Raw genomic sequence first — 27623 nt, forward strand, 5'->3', positions numbered from 1 at the left:
CTCATTGATCCAACTGAAGGCATTTCCAATGGCTATAATTGGAACAATGTGAGCAATATAATAAATAAAAGAGTATTGAATTGTAACTTGAAATGTAAAATAAATATGAATGAGTTTTTAGTGATATAAATGATTGAATAAATAAATGAGAGAATAGAAATATGCCCTCAAAAATTTTTAAATAATTATATAGATACCCTGACTTCAAAGAGGTGGAGCATAACTCTCACCTTCTTAAGTGTGGGCTGCACATCTTGGCTTTCTACCAAAGAATACAATATAGAAATTGGGACAAGAGTAACTTTACAGTTGATAAACTTGACGAACACTACCATAGCCAAGTGACTGAAGTTAACAACAGATAAGCAGTCATAAGCCATGTTGATAGTATGTACCCTTCATAAGATGTGATAAAAATGGCAATTTATCTTTGTAGTCTTCCTTTGAAAACTTATAACCTGTGTAATGATGAGAAAAACAGACTACCTTACCATAATTTGAGAACAGTATACAAAATATTTAACATTCCTCAAAAATTTCAAAAATCATCCAAAAATAAGAAAAAAGTAAGAAACTGTCACAGCCAAGATTTTCCTAACAAGACTTGAGGACTATTACATGAAAAGAATGGAATTTTGACTAGAAAAAGCATGAGGTAAAAACTAAGAAAAAGGTATTAGTTAAAAAGTGAATAAGAATTGAATAGACTTTAATTAATATTAAGCTAACAATGTTGATTTATTAATTTTGACAAATGTACCATACTAATATAACATAATAATAAGGGTGTTGGGTATGTGGAAACTCTCTATGTTATCTTCACAATTTTTCTATAAATCAAAACTATACTAACAGAAAACGTTTATTTAGAGAATGAGAGGTCCTTCACTCTAACCATATCCTTTGTGGTTTTACAGCTAGCTTTAGGGTTTGTGTCAGTGCCACGGCTCTTACACACAAATGCTGCTTTTGATTAGGTGATGTCGCTCTTTCCATCAAATTCAAATATGGATTATTCTATTTATAGGACATTTGGACTAGAGGAAAGTACAGAGAGACCCACGACTCAGAAGCCAAAGAAACATCCCAGTCGTTGCAAACACAAGTGGATGTGCAAAGGTAAGAATCTATCATCTTTCATTAGACCACAGATTATAAAGCTAGGATTATTTATGGGTCTTTGAATCCTAGGTTTTTAATGACAGAGCTTTTAAGAATTTGAACTAAAGTCTATTTTTCAAAAAACTTATTATCTTATTTTGAAATAACATGCTTACGCAGATGTCTATGCACCAGGTTATGTGGTTTCCTATCTCTGTAACCCTCACATCTAGCACAGTTCCTGCCATGTAGTTATATGTTTATAGACTCTATTAAACAAAATGTAATAGATAAAATTTTACTTGTGTTGAAGATTGTAAAGGTGTTATAATGATTGTTTTATTGAAGCAAAGTATGTAATTGTAAAGACTAGCATTTGAGTTTTGTTTCATGAGTTGGTATTAAATACAACGTCATTTCGAACAATGTTTGGGAAGATGGCTACAATATTTAATCTTGCTTATGTTTCTCCATTAGACACTTGTTTTTACTATTATTCAATTATTTTAGTACAACTTATGTTTCATCTTCTTGGGCTTCAATCACACTGAATATTATCTGTATAATTTAGTAAAAATGTAAATGAAGGTGAAGTGACAAATTTTAGCTGAAATGTTTTGACTAACCAATTGATCAGTTTATATGGACCCATTTGTTGGATAAATGGTAGTTTTGGAACAGAAGTGTTTACATAAGAAGGACATTTAATTAAATAAAACATTGACCCTTACTTTAGAATCAATAAATCTCTTTAATGATAATTAAGTATATGTTCATGTCAAGGTAATTTAAACAGAGATTGTAGATTTCTTCTCCCATCATCAGGCAATGAACTTACATTTCTATGACACATTTTCACTTTCATTTTAAATACCTAAATATTTCAGAGAGAAAAATTATCATTACAGATTACCCTGAGTGTCCAAAGTGGCATCGGACTGCTCTGAGACTGGTCAGCATTGCACTGGTTATACTTGTTGCTGCAGTGATAGGACTAACTATTTGGGGTAAGTAAGTTAAAAGTTATCTAAGTATATAGATGAACATATTTCCTTTGGAGTTTACCTTTATTTCTCTCATGTTGTCAGATAATTTTTCACATTTGCCCGATGATTTCTTTCATTGTTATTTCAATTATACTGGTAGTAAATGACACAACTGATGATTTCATTAATAATTAGTAGATTTTCCCTATAGAAAGGAGGCAGTAAACTATTTAGAAAGCCTACCCTGCTCATAACTTTAACTATTTGGTAAATAGCATGGGCTTGGCAGTCACAATTGTATCAAATGAAGTTTTAAACCTTGGTAAAATTACTTAGCTTTATGAAAGCTGACTTGGCCCTTTTAATAAAATCTTTGATTTCAAAAGTGACTACATATTTTGAAGTTTTGACAAAATTTATCAGATGTTTGAAAATTGAAGGCCAAGTAAAGTTAAAGACTTATTCCTACAAAGGTCGTTCTTAGAGCACCCAGTGCTAGTGATAAAAAAGACTGTGCATGGGGTCTCACAGCACACCTACTACACAAAGTCACCTACCAAAGCTGGGGGTCATAGCATATCAACCTGACACATAGAAACAAATGCAAAGAGGCAGCCAAAGTGGGGAGACAAAGAAACATGCCCAAATGAAAGAACCAGAGAAGTCCCCAGAAAAAGAGCTAAATGGAGGCAAGCAATTTACTGGACATAGAGTTCAAAAGAATGGATATAAGGATTCTCAGAGAACTTAGTGAGAACCAAAAGCAGAAGATTGATTCAGCAAGTTGGAAAATAAGGTGGGAAAAAACACCAATCAGAGCAGCAAAAGAAAAAATAATTTTAAAAAGTGAGAATAGTTTAAGGGATATTTTGGACAACATGAAGTGAACCAACATTCACATCTTAATGGTACCAGAAGGAGAAGATTGTGAAGCAAGGGACTGAGAACCTATTTGAAAAAACAATGACCAAAAACTTCTGTAACTTGATGAAGGATGACACACAAGTCCTGGAAGCACAAAGAGTTCCAAACAGGATAAACCAAAAACGGCCTACACAAAGATACATAATACTTAAAACAGTTAAGGTTAAAGACAAAGAGAAAATCTTAAAAGCCACAAGAGGAAGACAGTATTTACCTACAAGGGAGCTCTCATAAGATTGTCATCTGATTTCCCAACAGAAGCATTCAGACCAGAGGGATTGGCAAGAAATATTTAAAGTGATGAAAAAAGCAAGGACCTACAATTAAGATATCTTTACTCAGCATGGATATCATTTGAAATTGAAGGACAAGTAAAGAGCTGCCCAGACCAAAAGAAAAAAAAAACTAAAGGAGTTTGTTATCACTAAACCAGTATTACAAAAATATCAAGGGGTCTCTTTTAAGAAGAATAAGAAAAAAACAGAAACATACTTAAAAGAATAAAATGACAATAAATGCATACATATCAGTAATTACTTTAAATGTAAATGGCTTAAATGCTACAACCAGAAGACACAGGGTAGCTAAATGGATAAGAATAAGGCCTGTTTGTTTACATGCAGTCTACAAGAAATTCACCTCAGAATGAAAGATACACACAGATTAAAAGTAAAGGGATGGAAAAAGATATTTCATGCAAATGGAAATGAAAAAGAAAAGATGGAGAGGTAATTATACCTCACAAAGTACTCTTTAAAACAAATGTTATAGCAAGAGACAAAGAAGGATACTGCATAATGGTAAAGGGAGCAGTCCAACAAGAGGATATAATCCTTGTAAACATGTATGCACCTTATGTACGAGCACCTAAACACATAAAGCAAATATTGATGGGAATAAAAGGAGAGATTGGCAGTAATACAGTTATAGTAGGGGATTTTAACACTTCTTTGGCACCAATGGATACAGCTTCCAGACAAAAAAGTCAACAAAGAAAGAATGACCTTAAATGACACACTAGATCAGATGGATGTAACTGATATCTTCAGAGCATTTTACCTGAAGCAGCACAACATACATTCTTTTCAAGTGCACATGCAATATTTTCTATAATAGACCATGCATTAAGACACAAAACAAATCTCAATAAATTTAAGAAGATCAAATTAAATTAACCAGCTTCTCTGACCATAATGATATAAAATTTGAAGTGAATCACAAGAAAAAAATGAAAACCATGCAAAAAATTAAAGAATAACTTGGTAGTAATCAATGAATGGGTTAACAATTGTATCAAAGAAGAAATCAAAAGATGCCTTGAAAAAATTAAAATGAGAACACAACCACCAAACTCTATGGGGCTCAACAAAAGCAGTCCTAAGAAGGAAATACATAACATTAGAGGCCTACTTTAAGAAATAAGAAATACCTCAAATAAACAATCTACACTTCAAGGAACAAGAAAAAGAACAACAAACAGAGCTCAAAGTGAGTAGAAGAAAGGAAATAATAAAGATCAGAGAAGAAATAAATGAACTAGAGTCTAAAAAGCAATACAAAATAACAATTAAACCAGAGCTAGTTCTTTGAAAAGATAAACTAGATTGAAAAATCTTTAACCAGACTTGCCAAGAAAAAAAGGGAGGATCTAAATAAATAAAATCAGAAAAGAAAGGGGAAAAGTAATAATTTACTACACAGAAATACAACAGATTGTAAGAAAATATTACAAACAACTATATGACAACAAGTTGGACAATCTGGATGAAATAGATACATTTCTAAAAACATACAATTGTCAAAAGCTGAATTAAGAATAATAAAATAATCTGAGTGGATAGATTATGACTAGTGAAATTGAAGCAGTAGAAAGCAAACAAACAAGCAAAAACTTCCAACAAACAAAAGTGCTGCACTGGGTGGCTTCACAGAAGAATTTTACCAAGCATTCATTCAAAAAAGAAAACTATTGACAAGAGGAGAGAGGGGAGGGAATTTCAGGAGAATTTCAGGGGAAAAAGGGAAGGGTATACAGGAACAAGTATAAATATACATGGACAAAAACTAGGAGGGGTGAAAATGGGAGGAAGTGGGGAGGGTAGGCTGGGATGGGAGTAAAGGACAGAAAACTGTACTTGAACAACGATTAAAATAAAATAAAAAAAAACGCTATTTTTCTCAAATCCTTCCAAAAACTGTAAGAAGAGAAAAGACTCCCAAGCTCATTTTATGAAGCTAACATTACTAAAATTCCAAAACCAGATAAAAAACTACAAAGAAAGAAAATTATAGGCCAATAACCTTGATGAACATAAATGCTAAAATTCTCAACATATTAGCAAACCAGATCCAGCAATACATTATAAACATCATATGCCACAATCAAGTAGGATTTATTCCTGGAATACAAGGTTGGTACAATATATGCAAATCAATAAATGTGAAACACCACATAAACAAAATGAATAAAAATTACATGATCACATCAATAGATGCAGAAAAAGCATTTGATAAAATCCAGCATCCATTTATGATAAAAACTCTCAGTAAAATGGGACTAGAGGAAACATACCCCAACAAATAAAGGCCATATATAACAAACCCACAGCTAACCTCATAGTCAATGGGCAAAAACTAAAATCATTTCCATTAAAGATCAGAAACAAGAGTAGAATGTCAGCTTATACTGCTCTTACTCAACATAGTCCTGGAAGCCTTAGCCACAGCAATCAGACAATAAGAAGAAATAAGAGTCATCAAAATTGCAAAGGAAGAAGTAAAGCTGTCATTATTTGCAGATGACATGATACTGTATATAGAGAGTCCTAAAGATTCCACTTGAACTGCAATCTACTTGAACTGATAAATGAACTGAGTAAAGAAGTAGGATACAAAAAAATATGCAGAAATGAATTACATTTCTATATGCCAATAATAAACTATCTGAAACAAAAACTAAGAAAACAATCCCACTTATGATTGCATTAAAACATGCTTAGGAATAAAATTTAACCAAGGATGTAAAAAACCTGTACTGGGAAATTATAAGACATTGAAGAATAAAGTTAGAGAAAGTACAAATAGGTGAAAGCATATACAGTGTTCATTAATAGAAGAATTAACGTCATTAAAATGTCTATACTACCCAAAGCAATGTATAGATTCAACACAATTTTTATCAAGATACTAAATGGCCTATTGCACAGAACTAGAACAAATATTCCAAAAAATTATACAGAATCACAAAAGACCTAGAATATTCTCAGCAATCTTGAGAAAGAAGGAAAAAGTTTGAGGAATCATGCTATCTTAAATAAAAGTGTATTATAAGACCACAGTAATCAAAACAGCATGGTACTGGCATAACAACAGACATATAGATCAATGGAACTGAATAGAGAGCCCAGAAATAAACCCATGTCTCTATGGTCAAATAATATTTGACAAAGAGGGCAGCAGCATAAAATGGAGTAAAAATAGCATCTTAAACAAATGGTGTTGGGAGATCTGGACAGCTACAGGCAAAACAATGAAACTATCACTAACTTACACTGTAACAACAACAACAACAAATCTCAAGATGGATAAAAGACTTTGGTATAAGTGATGACACCATAAAAGTTCTTAGAGGACAACCTAGGCTGGAAAATCTCAGATATTCCATGCAGCAATATTTTCACCGATATGTCCCCTAGAGCAAGGGACATAAAGGAAAGAATAAACAAATGGGATTTCATTAAATTAAAATGCTTCTGTACAGCTAGAGAAAACATCGGCAAAATGAAAAGGGAACTAACCATATGGGAAAATATATTTACCAATGATGCCTCGGACAAGGGTTTGATCTCCAAAATATGTAAAGAACTCATGTGAATTCACACCAGGAAGACAAACAATCCAATTAAAAAATAGGCAAAAGACCTGAACAGACGTTTCCCAAAGGAGGACATATGGAAGGTCCAGAGACATATGAAAGGACATTCAACATCACTAGCCATCAGAGAGATGCAAATTAAAACCACAATGAGATACCACTTCATACTGGTCAGAACGGCCATCATAAACAAATCAACAAATAAGTATGGGAGAGGATGTGAAGGAAAGGGAACCCCTAGTGCACTGTTGGTGGGAATGCAGACTGGTGCAGCCACTGTGGAAAATAGTATGAAATTTACTTAAAAAAATAAAAATGGAACCATTTTTTGTCTTGGTGATTCCACTGCTGGGATTATATCCTAAGATTCCTGAAACACCAGTTCCAAATAATCTATGCACCCCAATGTTCATAGCAGCATTATTTACAATAGTCAAGTGCTGGAAACAGCCGAAGTGCCCATCAGTAAATGAATGGATCAAAAAACAGTGGTAGAGTTACACGATGGAATACTACACAGCAGAAAAGAAGAAGGAACTCCTATCCTTCATGACAGCATGGATGGAACTGGAGAGCATTATGCTAAGTGAAATAATACAGGTGGTGAAAGACAAATACCATATGATCTCACCTGTAAGTGGAGTCTAACCAACAAAACAAACAAGCAAGCAAAATACAACCAAAGACATGGAAATAAAGAACACATGGACAGTAACCAGAGGGGAGGGGGATAATGGGGCTTAGAAGGGGAAGGGTGGTCAAGGAACATGTATAAAGGACCCATGGAAAAAGACAATGAGAGTAGGGGAGGATTGAATGTGGGAGGTGGGGGTAGGTAGGGTGGGAGAGAGTAATAGAGGGAATGAGGACAACTGTAATTGCACAACAATAAAAAATTATAAAATAATAGTGTCTAATATATTAACATAAAATAAAATAAAATCACAATAAGATATCACCAAGGAACAAATGTTGGGGAGGATGTGGAGAAAAGGGAACCTTCAAGCACTGTTGGTGGGAATGCAGATTGGTGCAGGCACTGGGGAAAAGAGTATGGAGTTACTCAAAAAAATTAAAAATAAAACTGCCTTAGGACCCAGTGATTCCACTTCTGGAAATATATCCAAAGAAATGCAAAACACTACTTCAAATGAATATATGCACCCTTATGTTCATTGCATTGTTATTTACAACAGCCAAGATTAGAAGCAGTCCAAGTGTCTGTCAGTGAATGAGTGGATAAAAAAGCTGTGGTATATACACAAAAAGGAATACTACTCGCTGTGAAAAAAAGGAAATCTTAACTTTTGGGACAGCATAAATGGACCTGGAGAGCATTATGCTAAGTGAAATAAGCCAGTCAGTGAAAAAGAAATACCATGCAATCTCACTTATATGTGGAATCTGAAGAACAATGCAAACTAACAAACAAAATGGAAACATCCTCATAGATAACACAGAACAGACAGAAAGCTGTCAGATGGGAGTGGACAGCAGGGCTGTGTAAAGAAGATGAAGGGAATTGAGCAACAGTGCGGTGATTATCAGAAGGAAAGGGAAGTGGGAGTCGTAGAAGAGAGTTACAGGGGAATAAATGGTGGTGGAAGGAGATTTGACTTGGGATGGGGGACACACAGTGCAATATACAGATGGTGTATTACAGAATTGTATATCTGAAACCTATATAATTTTATTAATCAATGTTACTGCAATAAATTCAACAAAAAGATCTGTTTCTAAAATGAGCTCTAGTTCAATAAGCCCTATAGATAATTATATCTGTTATTGATTCTATTTGTTGTGAGCTTCTACATGTTAGGATATAGGAAAAATATTTTATACACATTATCTTTTAGCCTTAGAACAACCCTAAGAGTGTTAAGCATTTCCCCCTTTCATACATGACAAAACTAGAAACAGAGAGCTTTCATAAGTAGTTCAAGGTCACAAAGAATTCTAACTTACACTAATAAGCAGATGCAATTTTTTAAATATATTTTCTTGATTATGCTATTACAGTTGCCCCATTTTCCCCCTTCACTCCCCTCCACCCTGTACACCCTCTCCCACCCACTTCCCCCCCTTTAGTTCATGTTCATGTGTCATACTTATAAGTTTGTCAGCTTCTACATTTCTCATACTATTCTTACCCTCCCCTGTCTATTTCCTACCTACAATCTATGCTACTTATTCTCCATACCTTTTCCCCCTCTCTCCTCTTCCCACTCCCCTGTTGCTAACCCTCCATGTGATCTCCATTTCTGTGCTTCTGTTCCTGTTCTACTTGTTTGCTTTGTTTCTTTTGGTTTTGCTTTAGATGTGGTTGTTAATAATTGTGAGTTTCCTGTCCTTTTACTATACATGTTTTTTTTTCAATCTTCTTTTCTTAGATAAATCCCTTTAACATTTCATAAAATAAGGGCTTGGTGATGATGAACTCCTTTAACTTGACCTTATCTGAGAAACACTTTATCTTTCCTTCCATTCTAAATGAAAGCTTTGCTGGATAGAGTCATCTGGGATATAGGTCCTTGTCTTTCATGACTTGGAATACTTCTTTCCAGCCCCTTCTTGCCTGTAAGGTCTCTTTGGAGAAATCAGCTGACAGTCTGATGGGAACTCCTTTGTAGGTGACTGTCCCCTTATCTCTTGCTGCTTCTAGGATTCTCTCCTTCATTTTTACCTTGGCTAATGTAATTATGATGTGCCTTGGTGTGTTCCTTCTTGGGTCCAACTTCTTTGGGACTCTCTGAGCTTCCTGGACTTCCTGGAAGTCTATTTCCTTTGCCAGAATGGGGAAGTTCTCCTTTATTATTTGTTCAAATACATTTTCAATCTGTTGCTCTACCTCTTCCCCTTCTGGTACCCCTATAATTTGGATGTTGGAACGTTTAAAGATGTCCTGGAGGTTCCTAAGCTTCTCATCATTTTTTTTTTGAATTCTTCTTTCTCCATTCTTTCCTGTTTGGTTGTTTCTTTCTTCCTTCTGGTCCACTCTATTGTTTTGAGTACCAGTTTTCTTCCTATCACTGTTGGTTCCTTGTGCATTTTCCTTCATTTCTTTTATGGTAACCTGCATTTTCTCATATAATTTTTGACCAAAATCAAACAATTCTGTGAGCTTCCTGATCACCAGTGTTTTGAACTGTGCATCTGATAGGTTAGCTATCTCTTGGTCGCTTGAAAGGATGAGTTCTGGGGCACTGATTTGTGCTTCTGTTTGAGCTCTCTCTCTCTCTCTCTCTTTTTTTTTTTTGGTCTGGTTGCTCCTGTTATGGTGAGACGCAGAGCCTTAGGTGTTCACCAGGACTGGGCACCCCAGTCGCTAGATTGTGACGTTGTATGTGAAGGCGGGGTCAAGAGGGAACAATGGTGGTAGCTCCGTTCTCTGTGGGATCTCAGTCCCTTCCCTGGGATCCTTGGTTGCGTGCTCTGCCCTGCTCCACAATCACTGCATCACTGGGTCTGCCAGCTGCTGCTTGCATGCTCAGGGTCCACCCGCTAGGATCTTGCATGCCCTGGATGCCTTATGCGCTCCAGGTTGCCTTATGCGCCCAATTCTCCCTGTTCTCCGCACCACGACCCTGCGCCCAGCTGCTTGTCTCTGCCCCTCCTGTCGGTCTGGATAAATGGGTCTATTTAAATTTCTTGGCTGACTGACTTCCATTCAGGTAAATTTTCTATCAGTTCTGGGTGTTATTCTAGCTCTAAATTGTTGTTGTTCCAATCTTGGTTGTGCATGGATGTACGGTGCATCAACCTATGCCTCCATCTTGCTGGAAGTCCAGCAGATGCAATTTTAAATATATTTTAATTTTACTTAGATAATTTGTTTTATTGTTTGTTTCTAATTACTCTTTTGCAAGTGGAAATCTATGTCTAAATTTTCTGTGGTTTGTCAAATTAGAAGGTGGAAATGGTAATAAACAGGCTTCCCTTCAACCAGCAGTGTGCATTCACTTGCAATTTCATTCTAATAGATAATTAAAAAGCAAAGTCTTATAAATTGCAGAAATCTAATTAGCATTACTCCTTTTCTTTATTTCTTAGTAAGTAAGCTACGCTTACGTTCCTTCAGTGATAACCACTGCATGAAGATGTTTGATAGTGATAATGAAACCAGAGCTTGCGATTGTATGAATATTCTTCCCAGGAAACGGCCCGGAGATACAAACTCCCCAAGTAAGTGATTTTGTATTGTTCTACTGTAGTGGAGCAAAAACTTTCCTTCTACCCTCTCTAAAGTTTAGTACCTGGGGGACAATGAATTAAACTGACAGAAAAACAATTAATCGGAAAAAAACGTTTATTTACATGCATACCAGAACTAACAAAAGTAGTTAGTTCAACATTCTTGAAGTTAAAGGTTTATATGCCTAACTTAGTTTAGGTAAGAAATGACTTCCTTGGGGAAATCACTTTTTTTTTTTTTTTGGAAAGTCAAGTGTTTCTTTTAGAAGAAACTGGAGAAAGAAAGTTTATCATGGTGTCTGTTCATACAGGTGGAAGTAGCCTTTCCATTTTCTTCATGGACATAATATTTCCCCCACAGGGGGACTTCTGGTGGGTTTCCTCTCAGTATTTTTCCTGTGAATAAATCACCCCAAAGACAAAATCTGTGGCAGCCTCATTTCTCAGAATTTTCTGCATTTAGTCAGGTAAAAGTGGCTCTACAGAACACTTCTTAAATCTCAAATATTTTCAGCTTAAAATAATTCTTAAATGAAAATGAAATAATTTTTTCTGGTGTATTCAGACCCCTTTCAGTATTTTGGAGACAATTTTCTTATTTCACTTCTTCACCTCCAATCCTGCTTCCTGTTAATCTGTTCAGGTTCACTGCTTAGACTGTTCTTACTGCTGATTTGCTTACTTACTACGGCTAAAACTCTTCTCAAATACCACTGTTTCCAGGAGCCAATTGGTTGCTACTTCAAGTTTTGTAATTCCCTTGCTAGATAACAAACCTATCGCTGGCTATCTCTTTCCATTTTTCAAAATTTAATTAATTTATTTGACTTTATATACTTATTAGGCATATATAACATACTTGGTTTACTGACAAGACGACAAGAAATTTAGAAAAATTTTCTGTCTTTAAGAATCTCATGATCAGTGTGTGAGATTATAAAGATAGAGTCAAATTGCACTGCCATAGGCAGTTTAAACTGATGAAATCTTTCCTAACAGAAGTCTAGAGTAGCTTCCTACATGAGGCATTAGGATCTCTAAAGGCAAGGTGAGTTCAGGAAGTGAAGTATGGGCTATTGATGATATGATAATAATTACGTGATGACACTTGATGAGTATAGAGTTATATTCCTGGAATATGTATTTGGTGGAAAGTAATCTAGATAACATCATATTAAATCAAACTCACAAATACATTGAGGGTTAGAACGTAATAGCTGTGTGAAAATTTAAAATGCAATCAGTTTTTCACGAAATTATGCTAGGAACTTAAGGGATAAATTCATTGTCTTTTATCCTTGGAGGTGATTTGGTGGGAAACTGTGAGGTGCTTTGGCCTACAGTAGTTTTGTTGGTGTGATTGTCCTCTGCTCTGCTACTCAAATATATGCTAGTGTTTTAAACTTACTTTTATCCATTAGATGCCACTTCTATATGATAGTGATTACTGCTTTTGTACTTACCACTTGTTTTAATAGGTGATTAAGATGTCAATTAATTTTTAAAATTATAAGGTCAAAAGATTGAGTTGTAATGCATTTGAGGATCACTATGTCTCACAAAGAAAGGGGTTTTTAATTTACTGATGTTCTGTAGATCTCTTCAATCTCCGTGCTGCAGCCATCAGCATCTTCCTAAAATGCAGATCAGCGGCCAGGGTGTTCCTGTAGTCAGAACTCTGTAGTGATTTTGTATGGTCCTTGGAATAAAGTCTAAGCACTTTAACATATTTTATGATGTCCTCTGAGTCTTGGTTTCCTACAAAGCAGTCTAATTTTCATAATACAAAACTCTCCTTTGTCCTAGTCACCAGCAAAATAAGCCTCTATGAAGTAATATGAGGTAGTATTCTCTCTCAAGTTTAAGTCATTATTCATGCTGATCAAGTCCATCTCTTTTGAATATTTATTCTGTTTCATCTTCTTACCCCTTGAACTCTTCTAACACACACACACACATACACACACACAGTTCAGATCGGACGTGCTAATATAGTATGATAAAATCATGGTTGATGTTTTGTATTTCTTATATAATACGGAAGTTGAATGTAAAATCACATATATTGGATATTTGTGGTTTTTACTCTCTAAACTGTTCACCATCTTTGCCTCCCTTTTTTTTAATTAAGGTGCTCATTTTTTCTTATTTATAAGTGTTTATTGTAGAATAAATGTTAACATCTTCTCACAATTTACAATTAACTTTGAAGTAAAAAACCTACCACAAACCATAAACTTTAGCACAGGTTAAATACAAAGAATTATACTGAAATATATTTCTAGTCCTTATGTTAAATTTGGATAATTAATATATGTTTTCTCATTAAATATTGATGGCCATAGAGTGACAGAATACAATATGAAAATATAACTGGTGTTTATGTTTTTGATTGCATTTTTCCCTTAAGACTTCATTCTTCAGCTCTTTAATAGGTCAACAAAGTACTTTCTTATACTGGTAATTCCCATACTCCTCCCCATACATTACTCTCCTAGGCTTCCCTCAACCACCGGGAGGCCTCCCTTTGATGGGAGTCCCAGTGCTATGGCACTCAAAAATTATTTGTTTATCATTTTCATCATCTTACCTTTGGCATATCAATAATAGCCCCTTATACTCTAAATAAATATAATTTTCAATAGATTAATTTCTTTTTCTTTTTACTGTATTGACAGAAACTAAGCCTTCTTTATTGTTGTGAGTATGTGACCTTTAGGCAAATAAAAAGAAGAGTGGAATGAATAATTCATGTTTTATTATAGACGCAAAATGCTACCATTGCAAAGGGCATACCACAGTAAACCTCTGAATAAGCATGAGAGCTCAGTCATTTATTTCCATCAATAATTTATGATGCTGAACTTCAGCAAAAACAAAGTTTTTCTCTAGCTTCAGTCTCAGGTGTACTGTTAGATATTTTTTCAGGTAAATGTAGATAAAGCCTAGTTTATTAATACACTATTTCAATGACCACTTTTTTGTCATTACCTATAAAATGAGATCCCCTGGAAAGAGGGTTGTAAAGAATTAGGATACTTCAGTGATTCAAAACAGAAACTTAAAGTGTAATATTTTCTTGAAATAATCTAATTTGTTATACTGCTTCATAAAGAGCTCCCATAGTCTCTAGTGGGAAAAGCTAACTTTTATATAGAGAATCTTGTAGTATGTATTTTCATGTTCATCTCATTTAATATAAGCATACCGGATAAGTTTTTATACAGATTTGTGAATATTTTCAAAATGATAAATAATATTTAAGACATATAAAAATTTAAATAGAATACAATCAATACTTATGTACCTCCTATTTAGTTTAAAATATAAAAAGAATCATTAGTTCAGAAACCTATGCATACTTATTTCTGATATAGATTTATTTTAATTATTTAAAGTTTTTCCTTTATACAGAGATAAGTCTGTTGGTCATTGAGGCATGTGGATACTGGGGTCATGTTGAAGAATTTGTTTTACAAAACAAATTCTGTGTTGTGAAATACATTCTTTTGTGGTATGAAAGAACTGTTAAAATGACTTTTTTCACCGCAGTTTGCTTCTGATGCCATTCAAGCTCTTCATTTTATTTTAAATTCCCTATTATTAGTTATATGACTTTTAGTAAATCACTTAACTTTTAGTTCCCTAGTTTATACCTAAGCTTAACCTTAGTATCTTTATAAATGAGGAACATAGAGTTAATAATTTCATAGGTTTCCTAAGTTTCTTACAAGAAAAAAAATCATATATTCATGTGTACAAAATTATTTGACATGTAGTAATTAGTCAATAAATAATAATAATAATAATTTCTGCATTTATTTCTTCTATAATTGGAGGGGGAGTTTATTTCTTAAAGATGGAATGAAATGTTTACTTTGAAGGAAACAGTTTACAAAATTAGTGCAAAAATTGTTTTGCTTTTTTTTTGGATGTTCAAACCTTGTTCTCATTCCTATTTCTATACATATTTTCATTTCAGAAAACCGTAGATTAAACTTGTGCCCTAATGGTTGGGTTCAGGAAAATGGGAAATGTTACAACTTTTTTTACACTTTTAAATCATGGATCAATAGCCAAAAATCCTGTTTAAAAATGAAATCACATCTTTTGATGATCCAAGACAAGGCTGAACTGGTAAGAGCTAATTTTTAGCCCTTTCAAAACCAGAAGGAATAGTTATATTTATAATCCAAGAATTATAGTACTAATAATTATTGCCACTTATTGAATTCCTGCTGTATAGCGGGAACTGTGGTAAGCATATTATAAACGTTATATAAGTTAGTGGTTCACAATAACCTTATGACATAGGTGGTATTTTCCCCATTTTCATAAGAAGAACCTGAAGAACTTGACAGGTTGTACAAACTTTTCTATGTCATTAAGTAAATGGCAAAACTAGGATATCCATGCCATCCTTTCACGTCATCTCTTGGTGAGAAAGATAGGAGCTCTTTCAGATACTCATCAAAAGCATTATGGATATTCAGAAATATCCTTAATATCTTGGGCAGGAAATGTAGGGCTCTTTCATTTCATTTTTGTGACATGTCACCATAGGCATCAGTTTTCTATGAGACTACACATTGGTAGACAAAGCAATACACATATACTTTCTGCTCCTTTAGACAGGCTTAATCCTTCTTAATTTTTGCTTTACATCTTCTTTGTATCCTTCTTAAGATTTTCCTAATTAGGGAGATAAATATCAAAACCTTTTAAAGTCTGGAAAAAGCCAAAGGGTCTATTTTAGTAGCTATAACTCAGTTAAATTCCTCTGGAACCCCTTTTACAGGATTTCATACAAAACAATATACAAGATGGAATCTACTTTTGGATTGGATTAAATATTACACATCCACAAAAGACTTGGACCTGGCTGGATGGAACCCCATTAAACCCACAGTTGTGAGTGTTTGACCTTTGAGTACCACTGGGGAAATATAAAATCTCAGCAGCCAATTGTTATTGGGAGTCTCCTGAAACTCTAGATAGGCAATTGGTTCTCACAGTTTGTAGACATTAATCTCTGTTAATGTATGTGTAGGGAATTTTCCTTAGAACGATGAAGGCTCCTAAGTTAATTTATTTTCATATTTGGATTTTTTAGTCTACCTATAATATTTGAGGTATAAATAGAAAATTGTATTCAATAAAATTATTCTAAACTTAAATTCTTACAAAATATTTCTTAAATTTCATAAAATAATCCTTATTTTGATTAACAGAAGGATTCTAATAAAGACATACTACAGAATAACCTCCATGCAAACTTGCTTAGAATTATTAATTTGTAATCTAGCTTTTAAAATTAAGAATATTTTAGTTTTTTAGATCCCTTGTATTTTATTTGTTTAAGACATAAAATGTCAGTTTAAACATCATGGAAAATCAGAATTAAAACAGGAATTTTCCTTTCATGTTAAGGGTGAAGTATACTTGAGTAAGGGTGGAGATACTTGAGTATCTCTGTATGTATACATATAAACAGATATTCTCTTGTTGAGGTGTCTATGTGAGTTTAAAAATTTAGAAGAGGAGAGGTTTTCTCCCATATTCTTCACTCTAACTCTTTCCCCCAAGAAAAGCTGGGGTTAATGTCACCAGCTTTTAACATGTGAAGTCTAGATGTACCAAAGAATATTCTTTCGTAGGATCTCTTGTAGACACAAGGAGATTCATTATACACAAATAGTGAGGGAAGGTTTCTGGAGTGTGTGACATTTGGGATTTAGGTCTGGATGATGAAAATGTCAATAGTTTGATATATTCTTTAGAAAGCTGGTTTAATATTTTTGAAAACCATGTATACTTTTAGATGTGTTATATGTCTAAATCTTAAAATAATAAATATGATATTGTATACTATAGAATTGATTATCATTCAATTGTTATGAATATTCAACAAGCTTGAATCAGGAATTTTGGGAGTAACAAAAGGAATTTTTCTCCAAAAATGGCAGGATCAGCCTCAAATATGTTTGGGCTGCTTTACCACAGAATGGGTAGCTTATAAACAATAGAAATTATTTTTGTTGATGTTCGAATACAGTGTTCTCCATTTTCCCATCACCACTTTCCCCTGCCCTACCCACGCCCATCTCCCACCCTCAATCCCACTTCCCCTTGGCTCTGTCCACGGGTCCATCATACATGCTCATTTACTTCCCTTTCCCTTTTTTCCTATGTTATTTCCCTCTCTCCTCCCCTCTGGTTACTGTCAGTTGTTGTTGATTTCAATGTCTTTGGCTATATTTTGCTTGCCAGTTTGTTTTTAAACCATAGAAATTTATTTTTCACAGTTCTAGCTAGGGGGATTCCAAGGCTGAGGTGCCACCATGGTCATGTTTTGATGAGGGCCCTCTTCCTGGCTTGTAGCTGGAGTCTTCTCCTCATATATTCAGTAGTGGAAGGGCCTAGGAATCTCTCCAGTGTCTCTCTGATAAGGAACAAATCCTATTCATGAGGGGTTCACCCTCATGACCTAATCACCCCCATAGCTCCACCTCCTGATACTATCACATTGGACATTAGGATTTTAAAATATAAATTTGGGGTGAGGGAACACATACATTTAAACCATAGCACACGGCTTGAGAAACAAAACTTTGAATTCATCTTATGTATGATAAAGTGAAGAGTCTTCCTCCAAATTTTACAAAATATATTGGTATAGTCATTGTAGCCAGTGTGTATCCTCTTAAAGGCCCTGCTTTCTAATACAATTATTTTTAGGAATTAAAACAGTTAGACTATAGCAGTGCTCTAAGATCTTTATTTTTATATAATTACATGGCATTGGGAAACCAATGTTTCTTATTCACATTTTTGTTCCATGTAGTATTTCTAGTTACAAATGATCATTTTTGGTTAAAAAGCTATTTGGAGCAATGTCTTCATTAAATAAATTGGTTGTTTAATATACATTCTTTGTCTGAATATTACAATGCCTTAGATTTCCAGGTTGGAGAGTAGTATATTCTTTCTGAGAGAAAATGCATAAAATAGTCATCATTGTGTTCTCAGCAGTGCAAAGACACTGTCTCCTCTTCCTCTACAGATTTCAAGTCACCGGTGAGGCTGAAGACCATGCCTGCGCTTCAATAACAAAGAAGGGCGTTTTTTCTGAAAAATGTCACACTCAAGGTTTTTGGATTTGTCAAGACGTGATTTCTTCTTCTGATGACCTCTAAACTGATCACAGGTATTTCTCCCATTAACAAAAATTTCACAAATATTCCTTATGCATCTAAGTAGAAACGCTTCATTTCTACAACAAATATATGGTAATACTGATGACAATGCTATAGATTTGTGTCACTATAAATCTAGGCAATCATCCTCAATAGATTCACATTATATTTTTATAGTCATCTCTCATTTATGATAGTAGCTATCTCAGACAGAAACTATCCTTTTATTTCCTCAATAATTCTCTCCATAAGCCTCTCAATCACCATTAACAGAGGAGCTTTTTGTGTGTGTGTGTGGTTTTTTTTAAAGAGAAGACATTAGATGATATATTCCTGCACTTTATACCATTGAGTCTACACATTTGTCTACATCTTACTACTTTTTCCTCTTCTTGTATCTCCAAAAAAAGTGGTATCCCTCTTTCTGTCTAAATCAAATCTCCAAGTCTGTAGCCAGGATTACATCTCTTAATTTTTCTAGGAAATCTCTTCCTTGATCATCTCCTCTCTTACCCCTCTCTTCTTATATTTCCCTTTATACCAGCAACTAAACATTCAAGAGCAAGAAAATTTTCCCTCAACCACATGTGGCTTCTAGTTTCTGTCCATTTTTTTCCCACCTTGGGGAAAACATGAACATTGTTGGTGTTCCTCTTTTCCTCTTTCTATCTAAGAGTTTAAGTTCTTTTTTTAAAAATTATTGTTCAAATACAGTTTTCTGCCTTTCCCCCCCCCCACCCCTCCACACCATCCCAGCCTTCCCTGCCTCCTTCCTCCTTTTCCACCCCCCCCATATGGACAGATGTTGTCCATATGTCCTTTATAATTGTTCCTGTAATCCCTTCACCCTTTCCCCACATATCCCCTCTGATCACTGTCAGCCTGTTCTCAATTTCAGTATCTTTGGCCTATTTTCAATTTCAATGTCTTTGGGCAATGTCTTTGCCCATTAGTAAATGAATGGATTAAAAAACTATGGTACATCTACACAATGGAATTCTATGCAGCAGAAAGAAAGGAGCTCCTATACTTTGTGACAGCATGGATGGAACTGTATAACATTATGCTAAGTGAAATAAGGCAGGCAATGAAAAACAAATACCATATGATCTCACCATTAATAGAAATCTAATCAAACAAGCAAGAAATCTAAAACAAGCAAGCAAGCAAAGTATAGCTAAGACTTCAAGTTCTAAAATTTGGTTTCTAGTGTTGCAGGTTCGATTCCCAGTCAGGGTACATGCCTGGGTTGCAGGCCATGATCCCTTAGTAATTGCACATTTATATTTCTCTCTCTTTCTCCCTCCCTTCCCTCTCTAAAAAATAAATAAATAAAATCTTAAAAAAAAAGGAATGGGTTCCAATAGAGATATACCTGTTTAAAAAAATAAAATAAAATTTGGCTTCTGCTTTTCCTACTATTTCACCAAAGTGTTCTCATCGTCACCAATGACTTTCTTACGGCTAATTACAAGGAGAACATTTTAGATTTCATTTTAACTATCAAATTTGCTCAACACTGACCTATCCTTTCTTCTAGAAATGTTTTCTAACTTCAGCATCTGTGACATGAAATGCTCTTGAACTGCTATCTACTTTTCCAGACATTCCTTCTTACTCTTTTCTGCAGTGTCTCTTTCCTCTTCCAATCTCTTAAATACCTTTGTTTCTCAGAGTTCTGTGTGGGTTCTCCATCATACAAAATTCTTGGCTAAACTTGTCCATTCTATAATTTTAATTGCCACTGATTTACTGATAATTCTCAAACACTTATTTCTAGCCTAAACCTTATTACAGTGCATTTCCCATTGGGCATCTCTATTTGGACAGCTCAAGGCCCCTCAATCTTCACATGTTAAAAATTAAACTCACTAACTTAATGACAGAAACATGCCTATACTAGTCTATGCCAGAGTCTTTAGAGTCAACTGTGACTTCTACTTTTTCACCCTCACTATTCAAACACTAACTTAAGTCCTATCAATATTACTATATAAATATTTCTGGAATTCATTTACATATCTTCATACCTACCCTATTAACTTGATTACTGCATCAATCTTTTTGTTTGCTTCTAGTTTTGTCTGCCAAAGTTCATTCTTCATAGTGTGATGTAGTGACTCTCTGAACCTCATATCAGACCACATTACTCACTACCTAATTGCTTTGAGTGACATTTCATTGCTTAAACCTTTTATCAACTCCTACCAGATCCTTTTTGTCTTGGCTCCTCTTCACTTCTTCCTCATTTCCATGTGTGTATTGAGGCAGACAGACTAATTTTGGTTCAGTTCCTCAAATGCATCATGCTGTTGTAGGCCTCTAATCTAACCACATATTGTTTGCCTCAGCTTAACCTTTTTTCTGTGTTACTCACCTTTTTAAATTTTTGCTTATTTTTCAGGTGACCTAGTTAAATGTCATTTGGAGGAATATACTTTTTTGACCATTCTGCATTCCAGACAAAAGTTGGTAAATATTTTCATAGCTCCCTGTACTTATCTAATCTTAACATCTGTCAACAGTACCCTCTTTTTTGGCCATTGTTTCCCTAACTGTTTTTTAGTGCACTGTAAGCTATGCAAGGTCAATAATTGTTATTATTGTTTGGAATAATGATGTATAATGGATAATAAATAAGTACCTTTTATATTGATATATATTTGTAACATGTTCTATGAGTTCCCTAGCCTAACTTTTACTAGTTTTACAGATCTTTTCCCAGTGTAGATAAGCATAACTTGCATATAGAGAAATAATCCAGTCTATTTTCTTAAATAAAAGTCAGTGTTAGGTTTATATGCATGAATAAATAAAATGTTCCTTGTTTGCTGTTGGTTTTTGTTTTTAACCTAGAACCTACATTGAGACTTGGAGTAGAGGCATGACTACATTAATGTTTGTTAATAAAATATAATTTACCAATGGGACACCTATTTTAAAGTCCTAGATCCACTAAGGTAAAGCTTAAAGGATATATCCAAATTTTAAAAATATATTTATTTCAAATACTTTTTTTTAAAGATCTTATTTATTTATTTTTAGAGAGGGAAGGGGGGAGAGAGAGAGAGAGAGAGAGAGAGAGAGAGAGAGAGAGAGAGAGAGAGAGAGAGAAACATCAATGTGCGGTTGCGGGGGGCCGTGGCCTGCAGCCCTGACTGGGAATCGAACCTGTGATGCTTTGGTTCGCAGCCCGCACTCAATCCACTGAGCTATGCCAGCCAGGGCTATTTCAAATACTTTTGTTTGGACAGAAGTAATTATAGTTTATAGGAAATGAAATAGAAAACCTTCAACTCACTTGAAAAAATTAAACACAAGGAACATGGAACCATGTTTACTTAGTATATATCCTATTTTATTAATGTGAACACTTAAGAAATGTGGAAAAAAATATTGGAGACCAGTTACAATGGAAGGGGTAGAGGAAATAATGGAAGACTAAGAGATCTTTAATACTCAAAGCCAAGTTATCAATGTTTTTTGAAAGACTATGTATGGAAGAGACTAAGAGTGGTCAGAAGGAAGGGGAGTTGGGGGGCTGAGTGAAAAAAGTGAAAGGATTAAGCTAAGAAATATTTTTGTGCCACATAGACCCAGACAATAGTATGGTGATAGCCAGAGTCAAAGTGGGGTAAGGGGAGGTGGAAGTGGGCAAAGTGGGAGATCAATGGGGATGAAAAGACTTTAGTTTTGGCAATGAGCACACAATGCAGTGTGCAGACAATGTTTTATTGAGTTGTACACTTGAAACTTGTATGCTTTTATGAACTATCCAGTGTCACCTCAATAAATTCAATAAAAAGTATTTTAATAATTAAATAAAACATTTAAAGACAATTTAAACAATTCAGCTGCATTTCTTTCTCTTTTCTTCTTATTTAAGGATTATTTGTAAAGCAATATTTTCCATTAAATTCTAAAAATTGAGTAGCAATAGAGAAATGTTTTGCTTGTGAACTTCTGATGTGAGGATTCTAAAAACTACTGTGAATTTAATTAATCATGCCTAAAAGTCCTAATACAAATCAAAGCTTGCCTTATTATTTCCATTATATATCTATGTGTGTGTTTTTTTGAGAGATTAGAGTATCTGAATCTTAACAACTAAAGTTATTTTTACATCATCTAGTCCTCCAAATTAATATTATTTTTTAATTACGGAGTGATTCTAGCTGTTGGGAGAGAATCAGATTAAATAATGTAAATTACGAGATTCTTAGTGGAAAAAGCTTCAGGAATATATGGGACAATGGTAATTTATGGCACTTCAAAGTTTTATCTTTAGACTTCTTTTGCAATGTGTGTGTTTATGTGTTTGTGTGCTTGTTTGCCATTGGGGAAAATTATGGTTTCACTAGGTAAGGGCTTCAATGAGGCCACTTCCAACTTCCCGCTCAGACCCCCATTATAGTTGAGGGTTACATCTTCTCCTCTCCCCACAAAAGGAAAACCAGCTTAGATTCCTTTGCTCCTAAAGATCTGACATTAGGTAGACTTGAAGTGTGAAAATAGGAAAAGAACTAGTTGCAGCCGCACACTTGCCACTCCCTATTTGTTTCTTGCTGATAGTATGTCAACACAGTCAGGTGCACCTTGTTGAAGGATGCCCTTCACAGTGGTGGTTTGTTCATTTCAAGAGTAGCCAGTTTAGCAGGGTGAACATATTTGAACACCCATGGCTAAGGAATTTGAAGTCTCGATACTATTTTCCTTGTTTACTTTTTTAAAACAGGAAGTTTCTTTATTTATTTGTTTGTTTTGAACACAGGAAGTTTTAATGTTGACTTTCTTAGAAATATTATGTAATAATTTCTGAAACCAATTTAATACATAAATTGCTGCAGAAGTTCCATTGACTAAAAAAGCATTGCAATACATCTTTCCAGTACCTTTTAAAATAATAGTTTTTAAAATTAAATTTAAAATCATGAACATTTACTTCATGAACAGTAATTTCATTTAGGGATATATCCTTTGCTGAAGTCTTGCAAAGGATATAATTTGCAAAAGTCTTGTTTGGTACTAATAAATTTTATGTGTTTGAACACTTCATTACATGCTTTACACAATGTAAGAACATTGACTATTAAAGTATACAGTTCTAAACACAGTTTGTTCATCATATTTAGACAGGTATTAATTTAACATCATGTCATTAACAGCATGCATTCAATAGTGAAAATATGTTTCACTATTTGAAAGAATATTTTGCTGAATCTAGTATGCAAAATGCCCAAAGCCTCCTTGAAATATTACAATACAATTGCCATGTACCAGGGGAGCATGTGGTTCAGTTTGCATTGAAATTAATATATGGATTAATAATTTTTGTTATTATGAGAAATAGCATTTGTACAATGATTAGGTGTTGGTCTAAGATTTGGTATGAGTTCCAGATTAATATTACGTTTGCAGTAGAGTTAGTGAGTACCCTTGAATTTACTGTGTGGTATGAGGTTAAAATCAACAAAACAAACGAGCAAAATAGAACCAGAGACATGAAAATAAAGAACACACTGACAGTGATGAGAGTGGGTGGAGGGGGATAAGTGGGGAAAGAAGGGGAAGGGGCAAGTCAGGAACATGAGTAGAAGACTCCTGGGCATGGACAACAACGTGGGGATTGACTGTGGCAGAGCAGGGGAGAGCAACAGGGAAAATAGTGGGGCAACTATAATTGAACAACAATAATAAAATAAAATAGGTAGAGGAAAAAAATAAAGAATATGGTGTTAACTATAAAAGAAAGACTACTGTGTTAAACATAGTGTGTGAAATGCTGGTAGCTTTTGAGAAATATTATTATAGTATGGTGCCATTTACTGGGGCTGTGTGGTGGCAAACATAGTTGGCAAATGGCTCTTTTAGAAACTATCCATTCCCTCTGGCTGGTGTGGCTCAGTGGATTGAGTGTCGGACTGTAATTCGAGGGGTTGTTGGATCCATTCCCAGGCAGGGCACATGCCTGGGTTGCAGGCCAGGTCTCCAGTATAGGGGGTGTGCTAGAGGCCACTACACATTAATGTTTCCCTCTCTTTTTCCCTCCCTTCTCCTCTAAAAATAAATAAATAAAATCTTTAAACTACAAATCATTAAAAAATGATAAAAAATTCATTCCAAACATGCACAAACTGAATAAACAGTTTTGAGCTCCATTTGCAAGTCAGTGCTTAAAAATCTTAATGCTTAAACTCCTTTAACTTCTTTATTATTTTGTGGGCTTTCTACCATTATCATTATTTTTCCACCAAATGTCTTCATTAATTCCCCCAAAACAGTTTGATTAATTTCCAAAAAACAAAGACAAACAAATTGGGTTTATTGTAATAGTGGAAATGCATGTTGAATGATATGGCAGCTCAAGGGTGGTAAGCCTGAGATATATGTTAGATGCTGCTTTGGTCCAAACCAACAGCAGAACGCCAAAAAGATAAAAGAATCAATCAATAAACCCTTAATGATAAATTGTTCATAAATATTAAATTACCAATCTGGGAATATATGTCCATAGATATCATATATCAGTTGATTTGCATTCTCACTTCTAAGTAAGCATCTCTTAAGTCGAATGAACTATCATATACTTAGTTTCGCAAAATAACAAGATTATATTCATGAATATCTTTTTTTCCCATTTATACTCAATTGTATTAAACATTTTGGCTTTCCTACTAATCACTGTAAAAATTAACATGTTACTTTCATATTTCATTTATGCTTAATAGTATATATCCATATATATACAATTATTTTTAAACTTAACGGCACACATATTATACTCGAGAGTACAACAAAAATTTCATTCAAGTAGAAAAATGTTTTAACTCTTAAAATTATCTTTCCAGAATTTTAGAGATATGCACTGCTAGGCATAATTATCGATTATCCCACAAGAGAGGTATGAGTATATTTGTAATTTTATTTAAAAACAAAAACAAAATATCAGTTCATTTTTAAAATAACAACTTTATTTTAGTATCAGTTAAGAAACTTGAGGAGAACACTTTAAAATTTATGTCACTAGGTGTGAAATAGCATTAGGTACAATAAAAGCAGAGTCATACAAAAGATTCTTGACGTTGTTCTATTATTAAAGAAGGTTAATACAATGAAGGTATAATTTCTAAACTATAACTTGAAAAAGCAAAAAAATACATTAGTATATTTTTCTACTTGAGCTTGGACACTATTCCATATTAGAAGTTTTGCAGATCCAATATTTGAGAATATTGCAGTATCTCTATTTTCTGAAACATATGCATTACTCTTTTTTAACTTTGTTTTTATTGTTGACACTATGACATGTGTCCCCTTTCCCCTTCCCCCTTTGTTTAACTCCATCCAGCCTCAGTTTCCCTTCTGGTCATCACCACACCGTTCTCTGTGTCTATGGGTTATACGTATGTGATCTTTGACTAATCCCTTCTTATTTAATGCTTCTGCAAATACCCGTGAGCTGATTTATTTGTCTGATGTTATGCTATTCTTCTGCTTACAGGCACAGATTTAGCCCCATGACCAAACCTAAAAGTTACCTTAATTTAGACCTCACCTATTTTTTTTAATTAAGAAAAAAAGTATACTTGTCTGTGAAGTATTTTTTTCTGTATTTAATCCCTTCACCTTTTTCACCTAGCTCCCCAAACCTCTCCCCTCTGACAGCTGTCAGTCAATGTTCTGTCATAGACAGGCAACAGTATGGTGATTACCAGAGGGAAAGGGCATTAGGGGAGGTAGAAGAGAGTAAAGTGGGGATAAATGGTGATGGAAGGAGACTTGACTTGAGATGGTGAACACAATATAACATATAAACGATGTATTATGTAATTGTACACCTGAAACCTATTACTTTTATTAACCAATGTAACCCCAATAAGTTCAATCAAAATGCAAAAAAAGGTTTTATGCAAACTGTAAAGAAGAAAGTTTATATAGAAGAAAGTTATTTTTCCACTAAGCAAATAATTGTCTTTTTGCTACTGTGTAATTTTCTCCTTTTGCTTTGGTAGGCTTATACCATAGATCTCTGCATCTTTGCATGCATCTATTTCATATATCCTCCAGACTTGCCCCTCAGATCCAAAACTGTGTAATCTACTTCCTACTAAGCTTTTCCACCTGGACTTCTACAGATTCCTGAAGATCAATAGTTTAAAAATATCCTTTTGTTTCCATATCCATTAATAGCACCGCTATTCACTTGATTGATTTACAGTGAAACCTGGGATTTATTCTTAACATCTATTTTTCCTCCATCCCTATTTTTCTACGACTATCTTTGAACCAGTTTTTGAATCCATTCACTCCTTTGCATTCTCCCTGTTACCATTTCTGGGCACTGTTCTTATCATTTTTTCTTCTGGTAAACTGGACAAACTTCTAAGTTCATTTTTTGTCCATGGGATAGATTTTATATTGTCCTGAGAGTTATTCTGAATTATATATTTGAAGACATCATTATCTTATGCATAAGTATTCAATAACTTTAGAGCAATAACCTAAAGCATCAAGGCTAAACTTCCCTTAGCATGGAGTCTACTGCTAGATCTGACTCCTTCCCTCCCCCAAACCCAGGTCTTGCTCTTTCCCATCGTATACCTATCCTTCTAGTGCTTCCTGACTATTACAATTTCTCACGTGTGTAACAGTTGGTATCCTCACATATGTTTTTCACTCTACTGGCAATGTTCTTCCTGATAGTTTTCTCTCTGGAAAACCTTCAGTTTAAAAATATTTTTCCTGTAAGAATTTTGCTGGACACCTCTTTCTCAAGTTTTGGACACTTTCTTCATGTGTTGTCATAAAACCTTTTCACATATCATATACACACTTGTTTCTGTACTTCTACTCTGCTTGGTAATTACATATTGAAGATTCATCTATTCAGTCTCTGATTTTCTAAACTAATTGTAGATTTAATGCTCAGTTCCTTGTCATCCTTTTTTATATTCTAGCTTTCAATACATACATTTTATTTACTCCTGATACAGGAGAACAATGGAGTAATAATACAATACAGTTTGATAAAAGAAAGACCTTAAGAACAAAGTCAAAATAAAGACCTTAAGAAAAAACTCCTGAGTTTTCTAAAGATCCATGCAGTGGTTGGTTTTAATTAGAAAGGAAATTTCCCCATTAAGTCTTTTGATGTCTTGGCACTTATTTGTCTGTGGACAGTTATTTCTCCTATTTAGGTTGAGATGAAAAGAATCAAATGACCATTTGCAAAGAACGAGGGAAAAGAGCAAGTACAGGGAAGAAAAGAGTTAAAATGAAGATGAGTAAAGAGGGTGAAAAGGTGGAAAACTTATTATGATCTATAATAAAAGATGTAAGAATGAGACTTTA

General features: G+C 34.3%; 1 protein-coding gene across 1 annotated transcript; it reads left to right on the forward strand.

Moving 5' to 3' along the window:
- The first annotated feature begins 1006 nt into the window (after positions 1-1006).
- On the forward strand, positions 1007-20842 carry LOC123819422 (killer cell lectin-like receptor subfamily F member 2). The gene is made up of 7 exons (XM_045839773.1): positions 1007-1119; positions 2010-2108; positions 10936-11067; positions 15059-15213; positions 15875-15987; positions 18140-18283; positions 20677-20842. Exons 1-6 carry the CDS (start codon positions 1008-1010, stop codon positions 18270-18272), a joined length of 744 nt encoding a protein of 247 aa, XP_045695729.1. The 5' UTR covers position 1007; the 3' UTR covers positions 18273-18283; positions 20677-20842.
- The last annotated feature ends 6781 nt before the right edge of the window (positions 20843-27623 follow it).

The sequence above is a fragment of the Phyllostomus hastatus genome, unplaced genomic scaffold (genome assembly GCF_019186645.2).
Source record: "Phyllostomus hastatus isolate PE091 unplaced genomic scaffold, TTU_PhHast_1.1 phas_contig_308, whole genome shotgun sequence".
Lineage (NCBI taxonomy): Eukaryota > Metazoa > Chordata > Mammalia > Chiroptera > Phyllostomidae > Phyllostomus > Phyllostomus hastatus.

What these genes read in the sequence shown, in the direction of transcription:
- LOC123819422 (XM_045839773.1), top strand. Translation starts at nt 1,008, where the DNA reads ATGGATTATTCTATTTATAGGACATTTGGACTAGAGGAAAGTACAGAG. An exon ending in CGGAGATACAAACTCCCCAA is followed by an intron (nt 11,068 to 15,058) that starts GTAAGTGATTTT and finishes TTTTCATTTCAG; the next exon opens with AAAACCGTAGATTAAACTTG. An exon ending in TCCAAGACAAGGCTGAACTG is followed by an intron (nt 15,214 to 15,874) that starts GTAAGAGCTAAT and finishes CCCCTTTTACAG; the next exon opens with GATTTCATACAAAACAATAT.